The sequence below is a fragment of the Equus caballus genome, chromosome X (genome assembly GCF_041296265.1).
Source record: "Equus caballus isolate H_3958 breed thoroughbred chromosome X, TB-T2T, whole genome shotgun sequence".
Lineage (NCBI taxonomy): Eukaryota > Metazoa > Chordata > Mammalia > Perissodactyla > Equidae > Equus > Equus caballus.
Window position 1 is genome coordinate 12,947,590 of NC_091715.1, and position 26,889 is coordinate 12,974,478.

Consider the following 26,889-nt stretch of genomic DNA (forward strand, 5'->3'; position numbering starts at 1 on the left):
TGCAACTAAGATATACAACTATGTATGGGGGGGTGGGTTTGGGGAGATAAAGCAGAAAAAAAAAAAAGAAGATTGGCAACAGTTGTTAGCTCAGGTGCCAATCTTTAAAAAAAACAAAACAAAAAACCCCACAAAAATAGATAAAGGTACTGAAAAGAGGAAACAAAACTGCTGTTAATATTCATAGGTGATATAATTTTACCCAAAAGTATTTTCAGAAACAGACCCTCACATAATCTTTTACAAAAATAGGACATTTAAAAAAGTTAATAGTAAAAATGAAATTATTCAGACATGAATCAGGATGTAGGTCCTATTTCTAGTAACTCTCAGGGCAGTAAGCAGGGACAGTCAGTCACACAGCTCACCTTGTTTCCTGTCTCTCAGGGATCACTGTCTTTTGTTGCCTGATTTCCTAGTGTCTTGAAAACTGTTGTTTTATATGTTTTGTTCCAGTGTCTTAAACTGTTGTTTCATATAAAGAGTATATGTTTGTTTTTGGCTGTTTCAAATGGGAGAGTATAGCTCTTACTCATTTTTGGCTGGAAGCAGAAGTCAGTTTCATTAAATGGCTTATCATTTCTTAGTCCTCTTTTGTTAATGAAAGGTTATTTTAACCCACACTTTATTCTTGGTGCAAGGCCTTTCCCTTAAAAGCGTGTATAGATTTTTGTTTGTTTGTTTTTAAAGTACCTGGTAATGTAAAGGCCCAATCCATGAGGACCTGTGGAGTAGGGGCCCTGAGATGGATAATTTCTGAGACTTTTGTCATTCTCTGCTGCTACATGCTTTGTTATCGAAGTCTGTTCAAGGTCTCATCACCTCTGCAGTTTTGACCCACTGATGTGTTTCATAAATCTTAACACAAGACAGATTGAGAGGAATCGTTGATGGGCTCACATGGTTGTACCATATCCGTGCACTGGCTCAGAATGAAAATCTCTGTGAAATTACTCTGAGTTACCTTTGTGGAAAGCCCCAAACTCCGTCTTCTAGCTTGTCTGATTTAACTAGGTCAAATCAAAAGTGATTTGCAAAAACTTTTATGTTCTTCGCATGTTGCTGATTTATTTTTAAGGCACAGAAAATTGTCCAAATATTAGCATGCATATTACGGTTTTGCAAATAAACTATGTTTAGTGATATAGAGCACAGTGTTCGAAGCACTAAGGAGTTTGTAAGGAATGTGGTTTAACTTGCCAGTGTGTGATGATAAACTTATTTCTTGTGTGCGATTATGAACTTTATAATTCAATAGCAGATGTTTATTTTCATTAAGTTACAGTTCAGATGTTCTTGGCGTAACTCATATTTTCTCTGTATCTCACAAAATTAAAAAAGAATTAGACTGAAACTTTCTTTCAAAAGATCCTTTAAATGGGGCCAGATTATTTGAGAAACAGATTTAATTATCCCTGATAATAAGGATCAAGGAGAGAAAAGGAAATTGAGATTTTTGAAGAATCCCTAAGCATCATTTTAGTCCATCACTTTGACCTCCCCTACTGCTATCAGATCCACTCACTTACAGGGCAGCAGAGCTGCGTAGTTGGGATTTCGGCTCCCTTAGTTTCTGCAGCCTACCTGCTGAACTAATGAGCAGTGTAATGACCAGAGCTAGGGAGAAATATGAGAGAAGCCAAAGGGCCTAGATTATTCAAAACTAAATAATTAACATCAGAATGATGAGGGATTGACTGCCTTTCATGTGCTAGGTTCCAGTCTTTTGATGAAAGGATATGTTTTCCTTACTGTTTTACACTGTCTTAATCACAACAGCCTATATGAATACTTGGATTTCAAGTAGGATGAAAATGAAAAAGTGATTACAAATAGCACATACTCATTTTTTTTTATAAAGCCTTCAGATGGATTTAAAAAATTTAAACATGTTAAATGGGATTGCTATTTGCAATTAACAAGTGGAAGGATGTTTTATTTTGGTAGTCTTTTACAGTATGCGTTTTTCTTTTCAGCCACTAAATCAGGATTGTTACCTCCACCACCCGCGCTCCCTCCGAGACCTTGTCCATCACAGGTAGGAGACAGATGTTGATTTCTGTAAACTGTTTGGTCATAGAGGGTTGTCCTACCAGTGTGCTTCCTTTGCATGACTTGATTGCCATAAAACTGGCTGGTCAGATTCCCAAGATGACATCTGGATGAAGAGCAGAGAGTGATTGAATTTCTTCTTATCTGCTAGCCCCCCAACCTCATGTGGAAAAGGGAAAGTTTTCTCAATCAGCAACCAAGCAAATGTGTACTCGTGCACTCATGGCTGCAGAGGGTTGCATGTGGTTTTCATTCAGAGAGAGGAGTAGAAGAAGGGGTGTCTCTCCAGTTGGGGGTGGAGGACATGGTTTTCTGTATGCTATGTGCATTCTGGGTGCCTGTATTTTCATCACTTGTTTTAGGAGCTGTGTTAATTCTGCATAAACTAAAAATAAATGGTCATCAGCATGGGGTTAGTGCTGTGGTTTGGGCCCAGTATGCTTTCTTGAGGCTATTTTCCCTTGGAACAATAAGCTGAAACAGCAGGAGTTGGGAGAGTGTGTCACCAAAATCTGTTTCACCTGTGAATTAATTCTGCCTTATTTACATGTGCTACTAAGGCCTTATTCATCAACACTCTTTGCGGAGTTGAAAATGAGAAGCACGCAGCAAATCTGTGGAATATGGTAAAGGGTGCTACAGATCCTTTCTTTTATTAATTGCTGCTGAAGAAACTTTCTTTCCTTAAAGACCCTCTCTGACTTTTGGCACAAAGTGTTGGGAAATTTCTCTATAAACAGTCCCAGTTTCTACCTCATTGCTCTGGATGGTTCAGAGTGTACCTTTCCATATGGCACAGCTCAGAACTTGCTGAGTCAGTGAAACCACTTGTAACATTTGCTTGTCCTCCTTTTAGAGAATTAGATGGTCTTTAGCATCCACTCAACCTTGAGATGCAAATACCATGAGGTATTGGCTTCCTGCTTCAGTTTGAAGGGTAAAAGTCCTGTTCTTCCTGACCCACCTATAAACAAGTGAGAAGCCCTTCTCCAAATACTCCAGCGTTGGCTTTAAGAGATATTGGTTCATCGATCAAGTATTTATTGAGTCTCTGCTTTATGTCTAATGCCAAGCTTTAGTTCTAAGCCTTTCCCTGATTATAATTTCTCCTCACTTAAATTATTAGGTTTGTTTATTGAGCATCTACAATAGACCAGGCATTGTGCTAAGTGCTTTCAATGCATTATTTAATCTTCACAAAAACCCTATGGAGTAGGTACTAATATTATCCTTTTTTTACAGATGAGGAAATTGAAGCATACAGGGGTTAAGCAAGTCACTCAAGGTGACATAGCCAGTAATAGTAGAGCCAGCTCCCAAACTGAGGTCCATCTCCTAAAGATTGCTCCCCTTCCCATCATTGGGGTCAGAGTGTCTGTGTGTACAGGAAGACAGTGATCCATTTCACTGGCAATTGAGGCTTTCATCACGTCCCCCGGAGGAGGACCTGGATGAGATGAGGCTCCTGATTTGCACCGACAGCAAACCTGGACTGTGTCACAACAAAATTAGCGGGCATTCTGGAGGTGCTTATCTACCAGCTGCAGGTTTCAAACTGGGGCTTGGGAGGCACCTGGATGAATGTGTAGAAGACCTATCTGAAAGGGCTTTTGTGACCAACTTCCTTATCTTTCTCCTGCTGTGCAAGTGACAATAGTTACTTCCTGGTTGTAAAATGTGTTGCTGCTATCAGTAGTCCTCATCTGAGCTGCTTGAGGTGGGCTTCCTGCCTACTTTGGGGCTTAGTGACCCAGGATCAGACCGGGGACTGAGAATTCTCAAGTCACTATTAATGAATGAGATTGTTTCTTTGTCTACCAGATTCCCCATCACAATGTAAACAGTGAGCCCAGAGCTCAGCCCAAGCCTCCAACTCAGATGCCTAACTGGAGATTTCAGATTGCAGACACAGGTGTGTAAGAAATGCAGGCAGAAAATCCCTACACCACTTCTCTCCCCCGACTCTTCGCCTTTGGTCCATTGTAGGTGGGATACACATATTCAGCAGAGGAAGTCCTGGGTAATAAACACATGATTGTGTTTAGTCTTTGTGCAATGACAAATTCCTAATATTGACCCCAGAAGAAACTCACCTAACCACCTGTATGGGTCACTTATGTGTTCTAGTCTTTCACAAACTGCTTGTGATAAAACAGTCTTTTGGGAGATATTAATCCGGCTCTGTGGTAAGACAGATTTGCCAGCTGCTGCCTCTTTACCCGTTCTGGGAGATTCACAGTGCATATGAGCCCATTAAAGGTTTTGAAGTCCTATGGTAAAGAAACCTGGTCAATTTTGTTAAAGGCAATTTCCTAGCTTGTGTGACCATTCATCTCTTTATTTATAAAATGCCTATTAATATCCTGAGGGCTTAGTGGTTAGGAAACATTATTATACGCCAGCCTTAAGATATTCATAAGAACATTTCCAAACCTCTCTCTTCTGTCATCTCATCTCTGTATTATGTGATTAAAGTTAATTTTTGTATCTTATGCCAGTAGTTTTCCCTAGAAGAGTTGAAAATGTAAAAGAAAGTTACTGTACATTAGCTTGGGATTTCAAATTGTCATGTTTTCAGTTTGTTATGTTTTCTTCCTTGCTTTTCGATTCCCTCTTGCTTGCTCTCCCATGAGGTAATTTTTACCACTTCACAGCAAGTTTTATTACAGAAAACTTAAACACTCTGAATTCTTCTTTTGCTCTGTTAAAATTTTCTTTGACTGTTCCTTGGTATATATGGACAATCAACCTGACTTTGGGAAAGAGATGTATATACTTAACTACAGAGACTTCTTTTATGGGGTTTAAACTGTAGTACCTAGGGGAGAAACCAGGAAGCCTGGTGTAATTAAAATCGTTATATTTATTAGTAGCTCTGAGAAGAGATTAAGATAAAAAAGTTTTGGATTATTTTTGGATTTAAAATTTTCATATTATTTAACTTGATAAATGGTCAAGACTAGATTGTAATTAACAAGAAAATGTTTTGTTCCTAAAAAGGAATGCTGTTTAAAAAACTTTGTGGCCGGGGCTGGCCCGATGGCTCAGTGGTTAAGTGCACACATTCTGCTTCTCGGCGGCCTGGGGTTTGCTGGTTCGGATCCCGGGTGCAGACATGGCACCACTTGGCACGCCATGCTGTGGTAGGCGTCCCACGTATAAAGTAGAGGAAGATGGGCATGGATGTTAGCTCAGGGCCAGTCTTCCTCAGCAAAAAGAGGAGGATTGGCAGTAGTTAGCTCAGAGCTAATCTTCCTCAAAAAAAAAAAAAAAACAACTTTGTGGCCAATCAGTGGTGTACTTCCAGGTTTTAAGTATGTAAGATAAAAGAATTTATACATTTGCAGATATGTGCACAAAGGTATGTATAGATAATTTCTACATACACTAAAAGTATATCTCTACTTTTATCAAGTGAGTGAGATGAGGTATAGGTTTTCAGCATAGAATGCAGTTTAGCTGGCCCCTACTTATACCAACCACTGCGATGATATGATATGAGCATCTGGATTAAGTTATACAAATAGGGTCCTGGAGTTAGGAAAAGGAATAAATTCAAAGAAACAGATCTTTTTATTTTTCTTACATAGGTAAGATCAAGAAGGACCAAGTGAATATATAAAGAATGAAGTGGTTTGTGTCCTACGTTTTCCTGTGGACAGGCTGGAGACCAGGGCATGGTATTTTGGCTCAGCTCAGAAGAGGTGACACATTTTTAAAAAACAGGCTGATTCATAGGATAAGTGACTAAAAAGCAATTAGAGTTAGTTGTTTCATATGGAGCAGTGTTAAACTGAGAGTTCAACTTAATAGCTCACTGTTTGCATATAAACGGAGTAAAGTGCCATCTACAGAGTTGGTGCTTATCCTATAGGTCAATTCTCTGCTAAGGGAGTAATGGCATGGCAGTGAGTTGCCTGAGTTTTTTTTAAATCTCCCATGGATCCTGGAGAAGCCTGCAACCTTGAACCGTTAACAGATGCAGACCAAAGAAGCCCTGAGAAAGATCTACTCTCTAGCCAAAGGACTGGGAAAGGGGTAGCCAAGCTGGATATAAACCTTTTTTGACAATACCTCCCCTACCCTAGCCAAACACCATGGATGTCCTTCCCTCCAGTGTCAGCAGAAACCAACTGGGGAGTCTGGTCTCTTGTCCCTCACCTGGCAGCATGTAGTGCTTTCCTAGCCAGCAGACATGGCTTCAGTGGAGATCAAAGGGGGAATCTAGTCTCCTAACCCTGACCTGATGGCAGCAGGTGGCCTGGGGAGGTGCTTGACACCCCCATAGATAGTGTTACTGGAAACTGAGACATTCCTAGATAAGCAAAAACTCAAGGAGTTTGTCCGTAGTAGACTTGGCCTATAAGAAATGGTAAAGGGAGTCCTCCAGGCTGAAATGAAAGGATACTAGGTACTACCTGGAAGCCATACAAAGAAATGAAGAACGGTAAAGTTAGCTATGGAAGTAAATATAAAAGCCAGGAGTGTTGCATTGTTGGTAACTCCTCTTTTTTTTTTATATGATTTAAAAGAGAAACGCTTAAAACAATAATTACAAATCTATGTTAATGGGCACGTGTATATAAAGATGTAATTTGTGATCATAATATAAGGGAATGGCAGGGCTGTAAAGGAACAGAGCTTTTGTATACTATTGAAACTAAGTTGGTACTAACTCAAACTTAATTGTTACAAAGTTAAAATGTTAACTGTAATCCCTAGGGTAACCACTAAGGAAAAATCTTAAAAATATACAGGAAAAAAATGAGAAGGTAATAAAAATGGTACACTAGAAAAAAAACCCAGTTAATCACAAAAGAAGACAGTGATAGAAGAATTGAGGAACAAAATAGGTATAACACATAGAAAAGAAATAGCAAAATGGCAGAGGCAAATGTTTCCTTATCAGTAATGACTTTAAATTAAATGGATTAAAATCTCCAATTAAAAGGCAGAGACTGAGTGGACTAAAAAAGTATCCAACTATATATTGTCTACAAGAGATTTACTTTAGATTCACTGATACAAATAGGTTGAAAGTAGAAGGATGGAAAAAGATACTCTATGCAAATAGTAACCAAAAGAGAGCTGGAGTGGCTATACTAATATCAGACAAAACAGACTTAAAGACAAAAATTTTTACGAGACATGGAAGGACATTATGTATTGATAAAAGGGTCAATCCATTAAGAAGATAAGAAAATTGTAAACATATAGATACCTAACAACAGAGCCCCAAACTATATGAAGCAAAAATCAACAGAAAAGGGAGTAAATAGTTCTACAGTAATGGAGATGTCAAAATCTCACTTTCAACAATGGATAGAACTAGACAGAGACCAGTAATGAAGTAGAGGACTTGAACAACCCTATAAACCAACTAGACCCAACAGACATCTATAGAACACCCTACTCAACAATGCAGAACACACATTTTTCTCAAGTGCACATGGAACATGGTACAGGGTAGACCACGTGTTAGGCCACGAAACAATAAACTTAAAAAGATTGAAATCATACAAAGTATCTTCTCTGACCACAATGGAAGAACTAGAAATCAATAATAGAAGTAAAACTGGAGGATTCATTAATATGTGAAAATTAGACAACATATTCTTAAAAATCCAGTGGGTCAAAGAAGACATGACAAGTATTATAATATGAAAATGTGAAGTATTTCCTTACATTAAGCTAAAATGCTTATTTTTAAGTGCCTTCCCCTTAAATTCATCTTGGCCAAAATAGCTTTCACATTTTGGTCAGTGGGTGGGCCGTATTTGGTGTAGCAAAAGGCCAAGTGTACCCTTATGTCGCCTTCTCAAAGGGAACAAAAAGGCAGAACTTTTGCATCAATAAATCATTATAATTTGAGCATTTCAAAATTGATTTCAAAAGTACTCAAACCATAGATGCTTTGTGATTCTTCGTTTATTTTATTAATTTACGAAACACTTAAGTATAGTGCTTATGTGCCAGATCCTCTTCTAAGTGCTTGACAAATACTAACTCATTTAATCCTAGCAACCATGTGCAATAAGTTCTGTTGCTATCTTTATTTTGCAGATAAGTGAACTAAGGCACAGAGAGCTTGGGGAATTTGCCCAAGTTCACCCGCAGCAAGCAAGAGTTAAAGTTGTGATGCTAACCCTGGTTCTCTCGCCCCCAGGTGCCAGCTCCTCCTACTATGCTATGTGTGCAACCACGTCTCAGAATTATTAGCTTAACCTCTCTCTTCTTCACAACGGAGTTGACACGTTATCTTTATCAGGGATACATTTTATGTTATGAAACCACTTAATAAATTAGCTTTACCCCACCACTGGTAGCTTGTTTTTTTTCTTAGGTTTCCCCCTCCTCATTGTCGATGAAAATAATCCATAACCAATCTGTAAATGAAAATTTGGGTGAGTTTATTCTGAGCTGAAATCTGAGGACCTTTCTTCCTTTGGGAAGCACCGAAGAAGTGGGGTGCACAGAGTGGTTATATACCCCCAAACAGGGTGTTTCACATATGATTGAAATGTCCCTCCCACAATAGTCACAAGATTGCCCTGTCGGCACAACACTTGATGGACACAGCAGGTAGTGGGTCTGCTATCTTGGAGGGCATAGCAGGAGGCAAGTCTGTTGTCTCGAGCTGGGCGGTCACAGGTGAGTGCAGCAGTCAGTTTCTAGCCTAAGGAAAGATGCTTAATCCTTAAGGAAACGCCAGCGTTGGGAGGGGGAGGGAAGTTGCACCTTTATCTCAAGGGCCTTTGTTCTTGCCATAGGGAAAATCTAAAGCAGATATACAATGCATGCTCAACGCCTCGGTCAGCCCTTTTGGAAAGACAAGGTCAGGCTGAATTAGGTTTATACCAAATGGCTTCCTCATATTCTCCAATATAGCCTATTGCTTGCCATTTTTATTTGTCATCATTATATTGTACTCACGATATTATTGTGTAAAGCTTACTTTGGTAGCATCATTCTTCTGAAAGATGCCGTAAGTTCATGTAGTCAATTCATCAGGTGTTAATGGAATGTGCTTACATAGGCCCACACTTTGCTGAGAACTATGGTAGCACAAAGGTTGTGATTTGCTCCTTATCCTGTGGCTCCTTCATCTCATCCTTCCTCACCCTCTGAAGGCAGTCATGCCTATCACCATCCATTCTGTAGTCTCTCATGGTGCACATACCCATTTCCTCATGCTTTATTGTCAAGGGTTGTGGGCAATAGCTGGACACCGTTTCTTTTTTCTTTTTTTCTTTTTTCCTTTTTCTCCCCAAAGCCCCCCGTACATAGTTGTGTATTTTTAGTTGGGGGTCCTTCTAGTTGTGGCATGTGGGATGCCACCTCAGCATGGCTTGATGAGTGGTGCTGTGTAGGTGCCCAGGATCCGAACTGGTGAAACCTTGGGCCGCCGAAGCAGAGCGTGTGAACTTAACCACTCGGTCATGGGGCCAGCCCTCATGTTTCTTATATCTAATAAGATAGCCCAGTGTTTTCCTGGCAGTCAGTTTGGCTGATTTCTAGGTTCCTGAGTAGTGGAATCCTTATTTCTCCTCTTTGATCCCCCACACCACACAGTGACAGAAGCTAGGAAGCATTCCTAAGTGTCAGGGGAGGAGCAAGTGTGAAAGTGGGGCAGGATGGAAGGGCGCCCAAATGTGCTATGGCATTAATCGGAAAGGACAGTGGAGGACAACCAGAGGTCAGGCCCAGGAGGCAGCCTAACTAGTTAAGAACCTGGGCTTGGAATTCACATCCTATCTCTATCTCTTACTGGCTTTGTGTCTTTTGGCAAGTTGCTTAGCCTCTCTGTGTCTCAGTTTCGTCATCTATAAAATCATCTGAAAGACACTATGGTAGTATCTACTCTCATAGGGTTGTTTGATGATTAAATGAATTAATATTTCCAAAGCACTTTAAACAGTGCCTGACATATGGTCAGCCCTCAATGGCAATTAGCTGTTAGAATTATTATCACTGCAGGCCCAGTGAAACAGAGGCAGGGTCTAGTTGGCAAACCCAGAAGAACAGACTCAGGATAGCCAGAAGTTAGTGATCACAAGCCAAGAGTGAGTGCTGGACTGGCTTACTAAACCACTTGCGGTACAATCACATTCTTTCTCGCTTCTGTGACCTTTCACCGGCTGACCCTCTGCCTACATTAGGGGTCAGCAAACTACTACCTGTAGGCCAAATCCACATCATCACCTGTTGCTGTAAATAATGGCAATGAGAAGAAGAATCAATGGAAAGACAGATAGGCGTCCCCATCAGCCTTTTAACCCACAGTCTCTTAACTCCAGGATCACGATGCCTGTGTCTATAGTTTGCAGCTTTGCCTTGAGGACCTTTATCTGACAAAGATGCTCTGTCTTTCAGTCTTTACTAGCAAAACCTTAAGCAAATATCCTTTATTAAACTGGCAACTTCAAAGGCTTGCTGTGAGTGGTCCTTCCCAACTCTGTGTTTCTCAAGCATAATAAGAAGAAACCAGACTAAGGCCTTGCCTTCAAGGTGAGGAAGAGGGAAATAAGTCTGTCCAGGGAAGACAGGTTAAAGGATTTCTTTCCTCATGACTCCCTCCTGAATACCCTGTTCTGCTCAGCAAGTTCTATAGATATCACCTACTGGTGTGCTGGTGAACCTCTCTGAAAAAAGAAAAAGCCCCAATTTGTAGCCTTTGTCGATGTCTGTGTTATAAATACTCCAACCATAATTGATCACAGGCGGAGTTGGGAAGAGATGTGCATCATTGTAGGCTCATTGGTGCTAGCATGCTCTGTAGTGTTAGGTTTGCTTGCCACTGAATCCTTGTGTCAGGATTCTGTGTGCCAGGGAGAGCTCCCAGAATGTGCTGCTAGAAATTGGGCCATATTCTTTAAAGTGGCTAGAGATGAATCTTCCCTCTTGTTTACACTTAATTTGTGCCACTAGGTGGCACTTTAAGGACATTATAGGAAATTGGCTCTACTGGATTTATTTTTAACTTTTTGTTGAAGTCTAATATGCGTATTGAAAAGTGCACATTGAGCATGCAGCTCAGTGAATTTTCACAAGCTGAACACATGTAATCACTCACATCAAGAAACAAAATATTACTAGTACCCCAGAAAGCCCCTCTTAAGCTATTTTCTAGTTCCTATCCCTTATTCTTAGGGTTACCACTATTCTGATGCCTAATAGCATAGATTAGTTTTACTTGTTTTCTACCTTATATAAGTGGAAGCATGCAGTATATACTCTTGTGTCTGGCTTCTTTTGCTTAAATGCTGTTTGTGTGATTCATCCATGTTGTGTGTAATTGTAGATCATTGCTGTATAATATTCCATTGTATGTGCAACTCTATCACTGTTTTCTACTCTTGATGGACATTTGGGTGGTTTTCAAATTTTAGCAATTATAAATAATGCTGCTATGCATATTCATGTGCAAGTTTTTGAGTAGATGTATATTTTCATGTCTCTCGGATATTTACCCAGGAGTAGAATTGCTGGGTCGTAGAGTTAATATATGTTCAGCTTTAATGGATACTGCCAAACAGTTTTATAAAGTATTTGTACTGATTTATACTCCATCAACACTGTTCCCATTTCAGTTCCACATCTTCATCAATATTGAATTTATTTTATGGCTGGTTCCTAACTCTTAGATAATTTTTGTAGCTCCCTGTCTAGCCAGCTATTTCTAATTGAATTTTTTGAAGCTACCTTCCTCTGATGGACACAGCTCATGCAAGCAGGACCCTGTCAACCCAAAAGGGGGCATTTATCACAGTCTAAGTATGAACTATCAGTAGTTAGAAAAAATGTTAAACACTCTATCACTAATACAGAGCAATGGAACTGGGAAGGGAATTCAAAATTATAAGTGTGGTAAAATATTGGGTTAGGCCAGGAGTTAGAGGTGCCTTGAAATTTTTATATACTTTAGGTATTGTTGCCAGGCCTATATATTTCAGGGTCAAGGGACCAGCAAAAGAGGTTTTTCTAAAGGCCTCATAACCAGATGCTTTTGAATGTGATGGTGGTAGGTGCCTATTTTAGTAAAATCTGTTTGGTGTGGCAAGAAGCATGCATGTGGCACCTTTCTTCACCCTTATCCAATGGAGAACATAAGTCTCAAGAGAATCCTGCCATAGATTGCCTTATCTGTGAGCTCCATGTTGTTGACTCTGCAGATGGTGTTACAATATGGCTTTAGGTATGTGATGAAATGAGGGTGGGCCTCAGACTTGACTCAGGTCTCTGTTCTATTACTAGAAATTGGAAATAGAAGAGCAAGACCCTAGTCATGGTCAAAATATTTGTCTTTTAGACCAAAATACAGTGCTCATAATCTTTTAGTTGTAACAGCAAATCTGTTTCATGGATGTTGTCCATGATCCAGTGGGTTCCAGGAATCCCCAAGGGATTGTGTGTGATTGCTGTATCCAGGGAATAGTTGCCCATTATAGTTACTGATTATTCACTTCTGTCGAAATTGTCCCTGAGCTCTTTTATCGTCATTCCCCTGGGTGTCTCCAGGATTGGATTGGCCTACCATAGGGGGCCACTAGAGACATTCAGTGCAAGCTGACTGAGATGTCTGTGCTGAGGCAGCTATGGAATCTGAAAGTCTGAGAGGGCTTTTATTTTTAAAAATTTCTTCCCTCCAATATTGGTAGCAGTAATATTCAGTGGCACAAATTTGGATGTGGATAGCCTGCTTTATGGGATCTGCTTATAATCTAAATTGGAGTCAGCACTTTCTCAGTCTAGGTTTTCACCATTTGGCAAGAGAGGAAAAGTCCCACATGTTGAATTGGCTGCTGCTTACAGTAGCAGATCCTATGCCTGGGAAACCAATTGTGATTTTACTCCTAATTATGATTGTAGCTGCCATTATTGAACAGCTACTATGTAATTGTGCTTAGCGCTCTAGACAGATATTTCACTTAATCTTCACAATGCTAGGAGTTAGGCGGATTGTCCCCTTTTGCAGACAAAGAAGTTGTGGCTCAGAGAGGTAAGCACATGCCCAGGTTGTACACCAACAAGTGCAAGGCCTGGATTTGAGTGCTGTTCTCTGTGGCTCCGGTTACTGTGGGATGAATTCTTGACTTGTCCAGTGGAACATGAAATGGTGTTGGATTCGTTACTAGCTCATTGCACACACTGATCAGAGGACTTGCTATTTGCTGACATTCAGCATAGGCACCAGGAAAATGGTAGTGAAACAAGATGCAGAGCTTGCCCTCCAGGTGCTTTTGCTTCAGCTCCATTCCTGTCTCTCACAGGTGACTTGGGTCATGGATGTTGGTATTTATTCTTACAGAGAATTCAGTCCTTTGGACTCTCTCTGAGACTGATGTTGCAATGATGGGATTTGCTGTGACCAGTGTGCTGCTGGCTGTTGGTTCTCCATCTTCTATGCCTGTTTGACCACATGGCTTCTTATTGTTTCCTTACCAAGCAGAGATCGGGGTTGGGTGAAAGTTAGGCATCAAATGACATTTAGAATACCAGTAGGATGCTGGAGGTCCCCTAGAGGCTGTAGCAGGATTGTCTGCTCATCCGCCTAGAATTTGGCCACTGCCTTTGTGATTCCCAGTCTTGGGATCTGCCTGGATTCTTGCATAATAAACAAAGCTTGAGTTTCTTTTTCTACTCTATCAGTAGCATGAATGTTACAGGCTTTAAAAAAGTCACCAATTATCCACACTTTAGCAATTAGTTCTGCAATTAGACTTTTTAAAAATGAAATTTATTTTTTTGTTGCAAATTTGACTTTTAAACAAAAGTCTTATTGCTGAAGATTTTGCCCAGCTTCAAATATTTATCTACTTATGGAACCATATTGCATGCGCTCCCTATTCCCTCCATGGTAAGTGGACAAGAAAACAGTTAAGAAGCCTGTCAATTTTTGGTGGAGCACCTATGGCCTTTTCCAGACTAGGACCTTGGAGACTTGGTTTTCTCATGTCTTAAATGAAGAGCTTGGACCATCGGTGGTTCCCAATTGGTCTGGGCTGGCTACATAAAAATCACCCAGGGAGCTTGTTAAAATAGAAGTTTCTAACGCTCCACCCCTAGGGCATTCTAATTAGGGAAGTCTAGGGTAGTATCTAAGTCTGTACTTTATAAAAGTTCCCCAGATAATTCTCTTATGTAGCTATATTTGGGAACCACTGGTCTAGATAGTCTAGAACAAACAGAATTGAGTTGGGAAGAAACTTGTGGTGTGTTTGAAGATTCCGGTAATACTTACGTGCCTGGAGCAGGTTCCATATGGAGAACTAATGCAGTTATGATGCTGAGGTAAATTGGAGTCAGATGATGGAAGAGCTTTAACTGGCTGAGGGATTGTGTTGTGTGCCATAGGCCTTAGAGACTCATTCAAGGACTTTGAGAAAGTGTTTTGATGAAAAAGTGCTTACAAGATTAGTTCCTCCATGGTGTGCAGGGTGGATTGGACCGGGAAAAAAACTGAAGCCTGGAAAAAGACTCTCTGACATTTTTGCTGTGGCCCTGGTAGGAGCTGTGATGAGCATCTGGACTCAGATGGGAGCTGTGGAATCTTTGTAAAGCCAGCCTGCCTGGGTGGAACTGGAATCTGAAACATGTTGTTTTTAAGCTACTTTAAAAAAATCCATAATTTATCAGTGTTGTTTTCATCTGCTTTAACTATTATAATGAATGATTTTTATTGTATTTGTGTCCAGGAGGTTTTAAAAGGAGCCCAGTAAATAAATTCATGCAGAGAAGTAGTTGGCAACAGCAACTGCTACTGCAGGGACCCTTTTTCCACCCTACTAGACCCCAAATTCCAGACATAGTAGAGTGTTTTTCTTAGAGGCCTAAAATAACTAACATTTGTTATCTCGTAGTTTCTGTGGGTTGGAGATTCAGGAGCAAACCAATCTGGGTGGTTCTGGCTCAGGCTCTGTCATTAGGTCACAGTCAAGATGTCTGTCAGGGCTGTGGTCATCTGAATGCTCAACTGGGGCTGGAGGATCCACTTCTAAGATGGCTCCCCTACATGGCTGTTGGCAGGAGGCCTCACTTCCTTGTTACATGGGCCCCTTGTTGGGGGACCTTGAGTGTCCTCACAACATAGCAGCTGGCTTCCACCAGAACAAGTGATCCAAGAGAGAGAGACCGAGGAGGAGCATACCAGAGTGCTTTAACTCCCTTCTTCTGGGAGTACCTTGCCTGGCATCTCAGGTCCAGTTCCCTAGAAGCAGAACCTGAGATGAGGATTCTTGGAAAGTGACACATCAGATGTACGAAATAAATATCTGTATAATTGAATAAGTAAATGAACCCTTCTTCTGGTGAAGAGTCGAAATGCTTAGCCTCCCTAGGCCTGTGTCTATTTCTGGGGAGCCAGCTGGCAGGGACCATATTGTCCCATCAACCATGGGAATAGGCAAAGCCCCAGAACAGTTCTCCACATGCTGAGTGGTAGCACCTTCCAAATCTATGTGACCTATCCAGACTTTTCGTTGCAAAGTTAGAGTGAAAATATATTTCTCATTTGTGGATAGGAGAGTATTAATATTTTATATATATATATATTTTTATTGAGTTAATGATAGGTTACAATCTTGTGAAATTTCAGTAGTACATTATTGTTTGTCAGTCGTGTTGTAGGTGCACCACTTCTCCCTTTGTGCCCACCCTCCACCCCCCCTTTCCCCTGGTAGCCACTAATCTGTTCTCTCGTCTATGTTTTTAAATTCCTCATATGAGTGAAGTCATACAGAGATTGTCTTTCTCTAATTGGCTTATTTCACTTAGCATAATTCCCTCAAGGTCCATCCATGTTATTGCAAATGGGACGATTTGATCCTTTTTTATGACTGAGTAGTATTCCATTGTATATATATACCACATCTTCTTTATCCAATCATCTGTTGATGGGCACTTAGGTTGCTTCCATGTCTTGGCTATTGTAAATAATGCTGCAATAAACATTGGGGTGCATGGGACTTTTGGAATTGCTGACTTCAAGCTCTTTGGGTAGATACCCAGTAGTGGGATAGCTGGGTCGTATGGTAGTTCTATTTTTAACTTTTTGAGGAATCTCCATACTGTTTTCCATAGTGGCTGCACCAGTTTGCATTCCCACTAGCAGTGTATGAGGGTTCCTTTTTCTCCACAACCTCTCCAACATTTGTTACTATTAGTTTTAGATATTTTTGTCATTCTAATGGGTGTAAGGTGATATCTTAGTGTAGTTTTGATTTGCATTTCCCTGATGATCAGCGATGATGAACATCTTTTCATGTGCCTATTGGCCATCCATATATCTTCTTTGGAGAAATGTCTGTTCATGTCTCCAGCCCATTTTTTAATCAGGTTGTTTGATTTTTTGTTGTTGAGTTGTGTGAGTTCTTTATATATTATGGATATTAAGCCTTTGTCAGATATATGACTTGCAAATATTTTTTCCCAGTTAGTGGGTTGTTTTTTTTGTTTCAATCCTGTTTTCATTTGCCTTGAAGAAGCTCTTTAGTCTGATTAAGTCCCATTTGTTTATTCTTTCTATTGTTTCCCTTCTCTGAGAAGACATGGTGTCTGAAAAGATCCTTTTAATACTGATGTCAAAGAGTGTACTGCCTACGTTTTCTTCCAGAAGCCGTATGGTTTCAGGTCTCACCTTTAGGTCTTTGATCCATTTTGAGTTTATTTTGGTGAATGGTGAGAAAGAATGGTCAATTTTCATTGTTTTACATATGGCTTTCCAGTTTTCCCAGCACCATTTGTTGAAAAGACTTTCTTTTCTCCATCGTATGCCCTCAGCTCCTTTGTCAAAGATAAGCTGTCCATAGATGTGTGGTTTTATTTCTGGACTTTGAATTCTGTTCCATTGATCTGTGCACCTGTTTTTGTACCAGTACCATGCTGTTTTGATTACTGTAGCTTTGTAGTATGTTTTGAAGTCAGGGATTGTGATGCCTCCCGTTTTGTTCTTTTTTCTCAGGATTGCTTTAGCAATTCGGGGTCTTTTGTTGCCCCATATGAATTTTAGGATTCTTTGTTCTAATTCTGTAAAGAATGTCATTGGGATTCTGATTGGGATAGCGTTGAATCTGTAGATTGCTTTAGGTAGAACGGACATTTTAACTATGTTTATTCTTCCAATCCTTGTACATGGAATGTCTTTCCATCTCCTTATGTCATCATCCAATTCTCTCAGAAAGGCCTTGTAATTTTCATTGTATAGGTCTTTCACTTCCTTAGTTAAATTCACTCCAAGATAGTTTATTCTTTTTGTAGCGTTTGTGAATGGTGTTGTGTTCTTGAGTTCTTTTTCTGTTAGTTCATTATTAGAATATAGAAATGCTACTGATTTATGTAAATTAATCTCATACCCTGCAACTTTGCTGTAGTTATTGATTACTTCTAAGAGTTTTCCAATGGATTCTTTGGGGTTTTCTATATATAAGATCATGTCATCTGCAAACAGCGAGAGTTTCACTTCTTCCCTCCCTATTTGGATTCTTCTTATTCCTTTTTCTTGCCTGATTGCTCCGGCCAGGACCTCCAGTACTATGTTAAATAAGAGTGGTGATAGAGGGCATCCTTGTCTCGGTGCTGGTTTCAGGGGGATGGCGCTCAGTTTTTGCCCATTGAGTATGATGTTGGCTGTGGGTTTGTCATATATGGGCTTTATTATGTTGACATAGTTCCCTTCTATGCCCATTTTGTTCAGAGTTTTTGTCATAAATCACTGTTGAATCTTATCAAATGCCTTCTCTGCATCTATTGAGATGATCATGTGGTTTTTATTCCTCAGTTTGTTGATTTGGTGTATCACGTTGATTGATTTGCGGATGTTGAACCATCCCTGTATCCCTGGTATGAATCCCACTTGATTATGATGTATGATCCTTTTGATGAATTGCTGAATTCTGGTTGCCAGAATTGTGTTTAGAATTTTTGCATCGATGTTCATCAGCAATATTGGCCTGTAGTTCTCTTTTTTCGTGCTGTCCTTGTCAGGCTTTGCTATCAGCGTGATGTTGGCCTCGTAGAATGTGTTAGGAAGTGTTCCATCCTCCCTAATTTTTTGGAATAGTTTGAAAAGGATAGGTATTAAATCCTCTCTGAAAGTTTGGTAGAATTCCCCAGGAAAGCCATCTGGTCCTGGGGTTTTATTCTTTGGGATGTTTTTGATTGCTGTTTCATCTCTTTCCTTTTGATTGGTCTGTTCAAATTGTTTGCTTCTTGAGTGAGCTTTGGGAGATTGTAGGAGTCCAAGAATTTATCCATTTCCTCTAGGTTATCCATTTTGTTGGCATATAATTTTTCGTAGTATTCTCTTATAATCTGTTGTATTTCTGCAGAGTGTGTTGTTATTTCTCCTCTTTCATTTCTGATTTTGTTTATTTGAGCTTTCTCCCTTTTGTTCTTTGTAAGTCTGGCTAGTGGTTTGTCAATTTTATTTATCTTCTCAAAGAACCAGCTCTTTGTTTCATTGATCCTTTCTACCGCCTTTTTCGTTTCAATAGCATTTATTTCTGCTCTGATTTTTATTATTTCTCTCCTGCTGATTTTGGGCTTTGTTTGCTCTTCTTTCTCTAATTTGGTTAGGTGTAGTTTAAGATTGCTTATTTGGGATTTTTCTTGTTTGTTAAGATGTGTCTGTATTGTGATGAATTTTCCTCTTAATACAGCTTTTGCTGTATCCTGTATGAGTCGGTATGGCATGTTATCCTTTTCATTTGTCTCCAGGTATTTTTTGTTTCTTCTTTAATTTCTTCAATGATCTATTGCTTGTTCAGTAGCATATTGTTTACTCTCCACATCCTTGTGCCTTTCTCAGCTTTTTTCTTGTAATTAATTTCTAGTCTTATAGCACTATGATCTGAGAAGATGCTTGTTATTATTTCAGTTTTTTTAAATTTGTAGAGGCTTGCCTTGTTTCCCAACATGTGGTCTATCCTTGAGAATGTTCCATGTGCACTTGAGAAGAATTTGTATTCTGCTTTTTTAGGATGAAGTGATCTATATATGTCTATTAAGTCCAATTGTTTTAGTTTTTCGTTTAGCTCCACTATTTCCTTGTTGATTTTCTGTCTGGATGATCTGTCCATTGATGTGAGTAGGGTGTTGAGGTCCCCTACTATTATTGTGTTATTTTTAACATCTTCCTTTAGGTCTGTTAATAGTTGCTTTATGAACTTTGGTGCTCCTGTGTTGGGTGCATAGATATTTATAAGCGTTATTTCTTCTTGATGCAGTGTCCCTTTGATCATTATATATTGTCCCTATGTGTCTCTCTTTACCTGCCTTATTTTGAAATCCATTTTGTCTAATATAAGTACTGCAACACCTGCTTTCTTTTGCTTGCTATTAGCTTGAAGTATTGTCTTCCACCCCTTCACTCTGAGCCTGTGTTTGTCCTTGGGGCTGAGGTGTGTTTCCTGGAGGCAACAAATTGCTGGATCTTGTTCTTTAATCCATATTGCCACTCTGTGTCTTTTTATTGGAGAGTTCAATCTGTTTACATTGAGGGTGATTATTGATACATGTGGGCTTAATGCTGTCATTCTGTCGCTCGTTATCTGGTTTTCCTATGTTTCTCTTCCTGTGTGTTTTAGCCTACCCATTGACTTCTGCAATTTTTTGTGCTGGGTTTCTTAGATTTTTCCTTATTTATGTTTTGTGGCTTTGTTCTGTTTTTTAGTTTAGTGGCTACCCTGAAATTTGTATTTAGAGTCTCATGTATAATATAGTCTATTCTCTGGTCGTCTCTTACTTACTTGGCCTAGACTGATTAAGTCCCTTTGCTCTTCCCTTCCTAAATTATTATTTTCATCTCTTATTCCAACTCGTGTTATGAGTTTGTAGTCAGAGTGATGAGATCATCTTTACTTTAGTGGTTTCCTTACCTTTATCCTAATGCTATAGTTGAATATTTGCTATCCTATTCTGGTTCTATCTATCTGTCTCCCTACTCCATGGTTTGTGGCCCCTTTCTCCCTTTTTTTCTTTTTTCAGGTATGAGAGCCTTCTTGAGGATTTCTTGTAGTGGAGGACTTTTGGTTACAAATTCCCTAAACTTTTGTTTGTCTGAAAAAGATTTAATTTCTCCCTCATATCTGAAGGATATTTTTGCTGGATAGAGTATTCTTGGCTGAAGATTTTTATCCTTTAAAGTTTTGAATATGTCACTCCATTCTCTCCTGGCTTGTAAAGTTTCTGTAGAGAAATCCGCTGAAAGTCTGATAGGAGTTCCTTTGTAGGTTATTTTCTTCTGTCTTGCTGCCCTGAGTATTCTTTCTTTGTCTTTCATTTTTGCCATTTTTACTATTATGTGCCTTGCAGTAGGTCTTTTTACATTGACAAATCTAGGAGATCTGAAAGCTTCCTCCACACACATTTCTCCCTCAATCCCTAGATTTGGGAAGTTCTCTTCTATAATTTCCTTAAGCACACTTTCTGCTCCATTTTCCTTTTCCACGTTCTCAGGAATTCCTATGATCCTTAAATTTGTTCTCCTCATTGAATCTGCTATCTCTCTGATACTTTCCTCATTCCTTTTAATCCTTAGTTCTCTTTCTTCCTCTGTCTGGAGTCATTCAGCCTGTCTATCTTCGATTATGCTAATTTTCTCCTCTATGTTGTCTACATGGGCATTCAGGGAATCTGTATTCTTTTTTATCTGATCCATCATATTTTCATCTCTAGTATTTCTGTTTGATTCTTCTTTATAATTTCAGTCTCTTTTGTGAAGTAACTCCGGAACTCGTTGACTTGTTTCCCTGTCTTTCCCTCTACCTCATTGAGTTTTTTGATGATAGCTACTCTGAACTCATTTTCACTTAGTTTACCTATTTCCAAGTCCTCAGGACTTAATTCTGTGTTTTTATTGTTTTCCTTCTGGTCTGGAGCTTTTATAAATTGCTGGATGGTAGAGAAGCGGTTTTTGCGCATGATGGTTGTATTCGGTTGCAGTTACAGCCTGTCGCCACTAGATGGGGGTCGAGAGCCGCGCGTTCTGAGCTCTCTGCCTTCGGGCAAGATGGTGGCGCCCAGTGTGGTTTGCAGGGAGGAGGGCCGGTTTCTCTCACGTGCCGATCTGGATTCTGATCAGCTCCTGTTCTGTGGTCTCCTGGGGCCCTGGTGTGATGGTGTCCCCATGCACAGAAGCTTTCCCCCGTCAGCGGGTTTCCACTGCACTGGTGGCGGGAGTCCTGGACGATCACTCGGTGGCACGGCCCCTCCCCTGCTCCTTCCCTCACCCGCCACAGTGATCCCAGTCTCTAGGGGAGGGAGCGAAGTTCTCTCTTACCCTGTTCCAGCTCCTCCGAGGCTGGCTGCAGCGTCTCCGTCCTCCGTGGTTTTGTTTCTGTAGTTCTCTGATGGTCTGGCATTAGGATTATTGGCTGAAATTCAGTTTTTCCAATCCTTTGTTGTAGTTTGGAGGGGAGAGAGTCCCGCGTCAGCTCACCCCGCCATTTTGCTACACCCCTCTCCGAGATATATGTTTTTTAAAGGAACGTTAGCTTGAGTTTTAATGAGATCTTGGCTAAAAGTATTTTCCTGGCTTGCCACATCTCGGCTGGGTACATGTTGTTACGCATGGAGCCATGAGGGAAGGACTGCCATTTGCAATTTAATTGTAATCCAAGTATTTGTTTCTTTCATGAGATTCAGGTGTTGGATTTCAGTTCAGACAACCAGAACTTTTGGACAAGGGTATATTGTCCATATATTGATACCGAGTTGTTTCTCCCTTTCTCTAACACACAAAGGAAAAAGGGAGCCGCTCAGGCACCCCTGTTTTTATGGGTTATCATTCTCCCAAAATTGTTAACTTAGAAAAGTCTGAAGAAATAGCAAAAAAATCTCCCTGGTTTGTTGTGCTTTCCAGCTGCTAAATCTAATGGAAGCCTCATACTATTTTGATGAAGGAAAGTGAGATAGTTTATTGGGAAGAGGGACTTTTACATGTCTAAATCTCATCTTTAGGTTTTTTTTTTTTTTACCACAAAGGTAGTTTTTTTCCTCCATCTCTTTTCCTGGGATAATTTCTGGCTCTGGTGAGGCTCTGCCTTTCTAGGACCTTCCTGATTCCAGTGTTCCAGGCCCCTCATGAGACTCACCTCTCTGAATGTTCAATAGATAGATCCATTTAGAATCAGTCATACAGCAGTATGAAGGGGTGGGGAGGTCTTCAGTTTCCTTCTAAGGAGATTGATGGTTACATTCAGCCTGATAGAACACAGAGGAGTTGTTTGTCACTAGTCATAGAGCTAGAAACCCAGGCCCTTGGATACAATTTCAGGAAGGCAAATTTGTAAATGGAAAACAATTTTCAGACACGTCTCCCAATTGCTCCCTCATCCTTCCCAACCCCTCCCCCATTGTGGTTTTTTGTTTTTGTTTTTTGTTAGAAATGTTTAAAACGGAGACAGTGACAAAGACAGCTGTCCCACTTTTGCTGTGCTCAGAATCCTCATTTTTGTTGAAAAGAGGATCCAATTTATCACTTCCCTCAGTATTTCCACAAGAAGAAGACTTCATTTATCTCCCCAGGAAAGGGAGCATCAGGGCAAATGCTTCTCTGTCTGCCTGATGATAGAGGGGAACTGACCAATTGAGAGGCCTGTCACTCCTTTTCTCTCTACCTGGCTGGTGGGATGTGTTGATGCACACCTGTGGTCCCTGCAGGGGGCTGCGTGTGTAGCCTTGGGGCTAGAACACATGTGTTGTAAACAATAGATTTGCAGATGGACGGGTAGAAGGGGCTTCAGGTCCAAGTTGCGTTCTTCAGCGCAGTTCTTGGGAAGGCCTGTATTCGGGGGCTTATTGGGTCTTTATTCAGGCATTAATAGAGCTGACATTGGGCTTGTGGATCTTGAAGTATGATACCATTTGTCAGAACCCCCACAGAAGGGGAGTGAATTCTTGCATCCCCTAGACTCCTGACAGTGAATGGCTCCTGAATGGCTTTGCTTGGATATTTCCCAGGTGCTTCCAACTCGGTATGCCCAAAACTGAGCTCCTCCTCACACCCACTTCTCCTGTGGTTCCTGTCTTGGCGATTGGCTTCAGCCAATCTTGTGGTTCTTGTGGTATGCCAAGCTGACATTCTAGATGTTGGAGCATAGGAGGCCCTTTGGGGCTCCTTTTTCACCATTCCCATGCAGTTCCCTTCTTGTTGGCTGCACCCTGCTTATCACTCAGGTCTTGGCTAGGACATCACCTTTGCCTGAGTCGTTGCTGACCCACAAGGCTGGGTGCTCCTGCAGCCCCCATGCTTCCCCACCATCATCCTAATTCCACTGAAGGTTGCCTGGTCATTTCTCTGCCTCTCCCGCTAGACTTCAAGCTCCTTGTAAGCAAGATCTGGGCTTGTTCATCCTTGAATACCAGCGCTAGTGCAGGGCCTGCCTATAGCAGCTGTTTAATAAATAGTTCTTGAATGAATAATACTCAGGCCCAGGAGTACCTGAGGCTGTATAGCATAATGGTCACAAGCCCAGATTTGGAACCTGAGGCCTAGATTCAGACCCTGCTATTTGTGTGATTTTGGGTGAGTTCCTTCTTGAACCTCAATTTCTTCACTAATAAGATAGGGATAATAAGCACTTCCTAGGGCTGTGATGATGAAATGCAGTAATCTATGCAAGCTACCTAGAGCAATGTGTGGCACATAGTGTTTGGTGTTTTGTATATCTATTAATGATAATAACAACAATAGTAATACAATTATCCTTAATAGAAAGGAGAAGGCTGTAAGAGAAACTTGGAAATAGAAATCAGGCATGCTGAATGCCTGTATAACAGGTTTAGAAGAGGTGGGGAGTGGGCTGGGAACCGAGGTTTCTAGCTAGGGCTATGAAAATGTAGGAACAGCTGGGATTACTTTGGGAAAGAATGACCAGGGAGGGAAAAATGGGGTAGGGGAATAGAAGACAGAACATTGAGAAATCCTACATCTGAGGGATAGAGAGAAAGAGAGAGAGAATGATTACAAGTAGGAGATTGCAGGTAGTCAAGGGTGCCATGCTGGGTGGAAGGTTTGCGAGTAGACTAGAAGAGGCAGCTAGAATTGGCCAAATGGGAGAGCATTAACACACTCGGGGACAAGCTGTTTCAGTAGAATCAGAGAAAGGAGGAAGCCACACTCCACAAGAGGTTAGAGCATGTTAGGGACGAAGTGGGTGCACTGAGCCATTTGTTGTGCCGCAGTGTGTGTTTCTGTGATGCAGATTAGTTTGTGGGTAGACAGAGGATCAGTGTCGATATAATGTGGAAGTCACGTTGGTTCATGTGGAGGGTTTTTCTTAGTATGTTAATGTTTTGCATCGCTGTCTAGTAGCAGCTGAAAGCACAGTACTCTAGGATAGCTGAAAGTAGCAAGCCCTGGGGAGACAGGGAGCTGCACGTGGCGCCCAGTCTCCCTGGCCTTTTCTGCTTAGCTGTGTGGCACCTGCTCTGTCTTGAAGGGCTTTGGGAGCAGTCCTCATCGATATTTGTGCATTTACTGATTGATTCCACACCACTCAGCAGCCTGAACCCCTCTGTTTACTCCTTCCATCATGCTTACACTCCCTCACCACCTTTTTTAAGGTAAAGAGTCATATCTACTGCAGTGCTTTTTATTAGGAATTTAATATATTTTTTAAAATCTCAGTTATTTTGTTTTTATTTTTGTTTTTTGGTGAGGAAGATTGTCCATCAGCTAATATCTGTTGCCAATCTTCCTCTTTTTGCTTGAGGAAGATTGTCCCTGAGCTAACATCTGTGCCAGTCTTCCTCTATTTTATATGTGGGATGCTGCCACGGCATAGCTTGATGAGCAGTGTGTAGGTCCATGCCTGGGATTGGAATCTCTGAATCCTAGGCCACCAAAGTGCAGTGCACGAACTTAACCACTATGCCACCAGGCTGGCCCCGTTAGTGTTTTTCATTGTGGTCGTTGTTTTAGTGCTCTGGTTAAAAAAATTTTTTTCATTTGGGAAAGATTGGCTCTGAGCTAATATCCACTGCCAATCCTCCTCTTTTTGCTGAGGAAGAGTGGCCCTGAGCTAAGATCTGTGCCTGTCTTCCTCTACTTTATACGTGGGACACCTACCAGAGCATGGCTTCATGAGTGGTGCGTAGGTCTGCGCCCGGGATCCGAGCTGGTGAAACCCAGGCTGCCAAAGCAGAGCACACAAACTTAACCACTATGCAACCAGGCCAGCCCCTGCTCTGGTTAACCCTGTTTTTCCAATTAGCCTTGTTATTTTTACTTTGAGCTTGTAAAGCATTAGTTTTTAGCAATACATATGTTCAATTATAGAAGTCATTCCCGTGACTCTTTTCCTACGGTTGAACAAGGCTAGAAGGAGGGATGGGAGGAAATAGTGGGCTCTACAGAAGGTTTTTCCCAAGGATCAGCAGACCTAGCCATGCTTGGCTGCCATTTGGTCTAAATCAGTTTTCCTTTAGTGACTATTTTCTTAAGTGCTCTTCATGATATATTTAGGTGGTTGTGTTTGTGCATTTTTTCCTCTCTGTGATCTTTTGCTACAGCCTGAACAAGCATCTGAGGCCGAGTTACACCCCCAGCTGAACAGAGCCCCCTCCCAAGCTGCAGAAAGTAGTCCAACAAAGAAGGTAAGGCCAGTGTGAGGGTGCGACATTGTGATGGCATTGTGAGCCTCTTTCCTGGGCTTCTTGCCTCTGTTAGGAAATCTACCGTTTTTTTTTTTTTTTAGGAATCTGAATTTTATTCTGAAACAATGGATAGCCATTGAAGGGTTTAAGTAGGGGAGTAATATGGTATTTGCATTATTTTTTTGAGCTAACATCTGTTGCGATCTTTCTCTTTTTGCTTGAGGAAGATTGTCCCTGAGCTAACATCTGTGCCAGTCATCTTCTATTTTGCATGTGGGACACTGCCACAGCGTGGCTTGATGAGAGGTATATAGGTCTGTGCCTGGGATCCGAACCCCTGAACCCCAGGCCACCAAAGTGGAGTGTGTGAACTTAACTGCTACACCATTGGGCAGCCCTGCAAGTCTACCCTTTTAAGGTTTTCATGTCCTGACATGAATGTTAATAGTTGAGATTTCCTAGAATTTGGGTTCTTTGTGAAGATTAGGGTCTTGATGATTCCTGGGCTTGACCTTGATGTCACTGACAGTTTGTACTTCTTTCTTCAACCTCCTAGCTAAATATGGTGGCCTTGCTTTTGGCAAGTTGAGGAGGTGTTCTAGGGAGGGACAGATGCTGTCAGCAGAACCTTGCATGCTGCTAATGTCCTAGGAGTGCCTCATGGGGGTGGGAAAGTCTCCCCTTCTTTTTGTGCCGTGGTCTCCTCTTGCATCCTGGCGTCCTTTCTGTAGCCCACCCATGTCACTGAGTCACGGGTCATTTGTTCAGTAAGCACCACTCAGTCATCATGCTCTCCTTTCATCTTCTCACTCTCTTCTTGTCCTTCCCCATTTTCTCAGGCCCTTGTACCTTCAAAGATAGTGGGCTCTGGGCTCAGGAGCACAGGTGAGGCAGGGGCCTCCAAGGAAGCAGGCCAGCTGTCTCCTTCCAGGCAGCACTGTTGCTCTTGAGCTTGACTTGGTGTAGGAATTGGGGGTAGGGGAATGATGAGCATATGACTAACACCTTTACAAATTTCAAAACGTATGTTCCATAAAGCCCCAAAGGGAGGCAAGAACCAGTTTTGTCTTCAATTAGAAAAGGCCCTGGGGTGTGAGATGCGCACAGAATTTAAAAAAAGGAAGGCAGGCAGGGAGGGCAGGTGGGCCACTACACTGATTCCTGTGTCCTTCCAGGTGACAAAAAGAGGTAATAGTCTGCAAGCATGAAAAAAGAAAAAGAAAGAAAGAAAGGCCACTGGAA

At 41.1% G+C, this 26,889-nt stretch overlaps 1 protein-coding gene across 32 annotated transcripts in view; it reads left to right on the plus strand.

The window, feature by feature from the left end:
* REPS2 (RALBP1 associated Eps domain containing 2) overlaps positions 1–26,889 on the plus strand; it is a 247,307-nt gene that overhangs the window by 187,743 nt on the left and 32,675 nt on the right. For 19 of the 32 annotated variants that reach the window (XM_070257713.1, XM_070257704.1, XM_070257705.1 and 16 more), the window contains 2 exons: positions 1,977–2,038; positions 25,564–25,647. In XM_070257713.1, the coding sequence (XP_070113814.1) occupies positions 1,977–2,038; positions 25,564–25,647 (146 nt within the window). Of the gene's footprint in view, positions 1–1,976; positions 2,039–3,294; positions 3,579–3,873; positions 3,965–8,218; positions 8,369–25,563; positions 25,648–26,889 lie in introns of those variants that run through there. The other 13 variants (XR_011434852.1, XM_070257721.1, XM_070257719.1 and 10 more) reach the window with 4 other exon arrangements.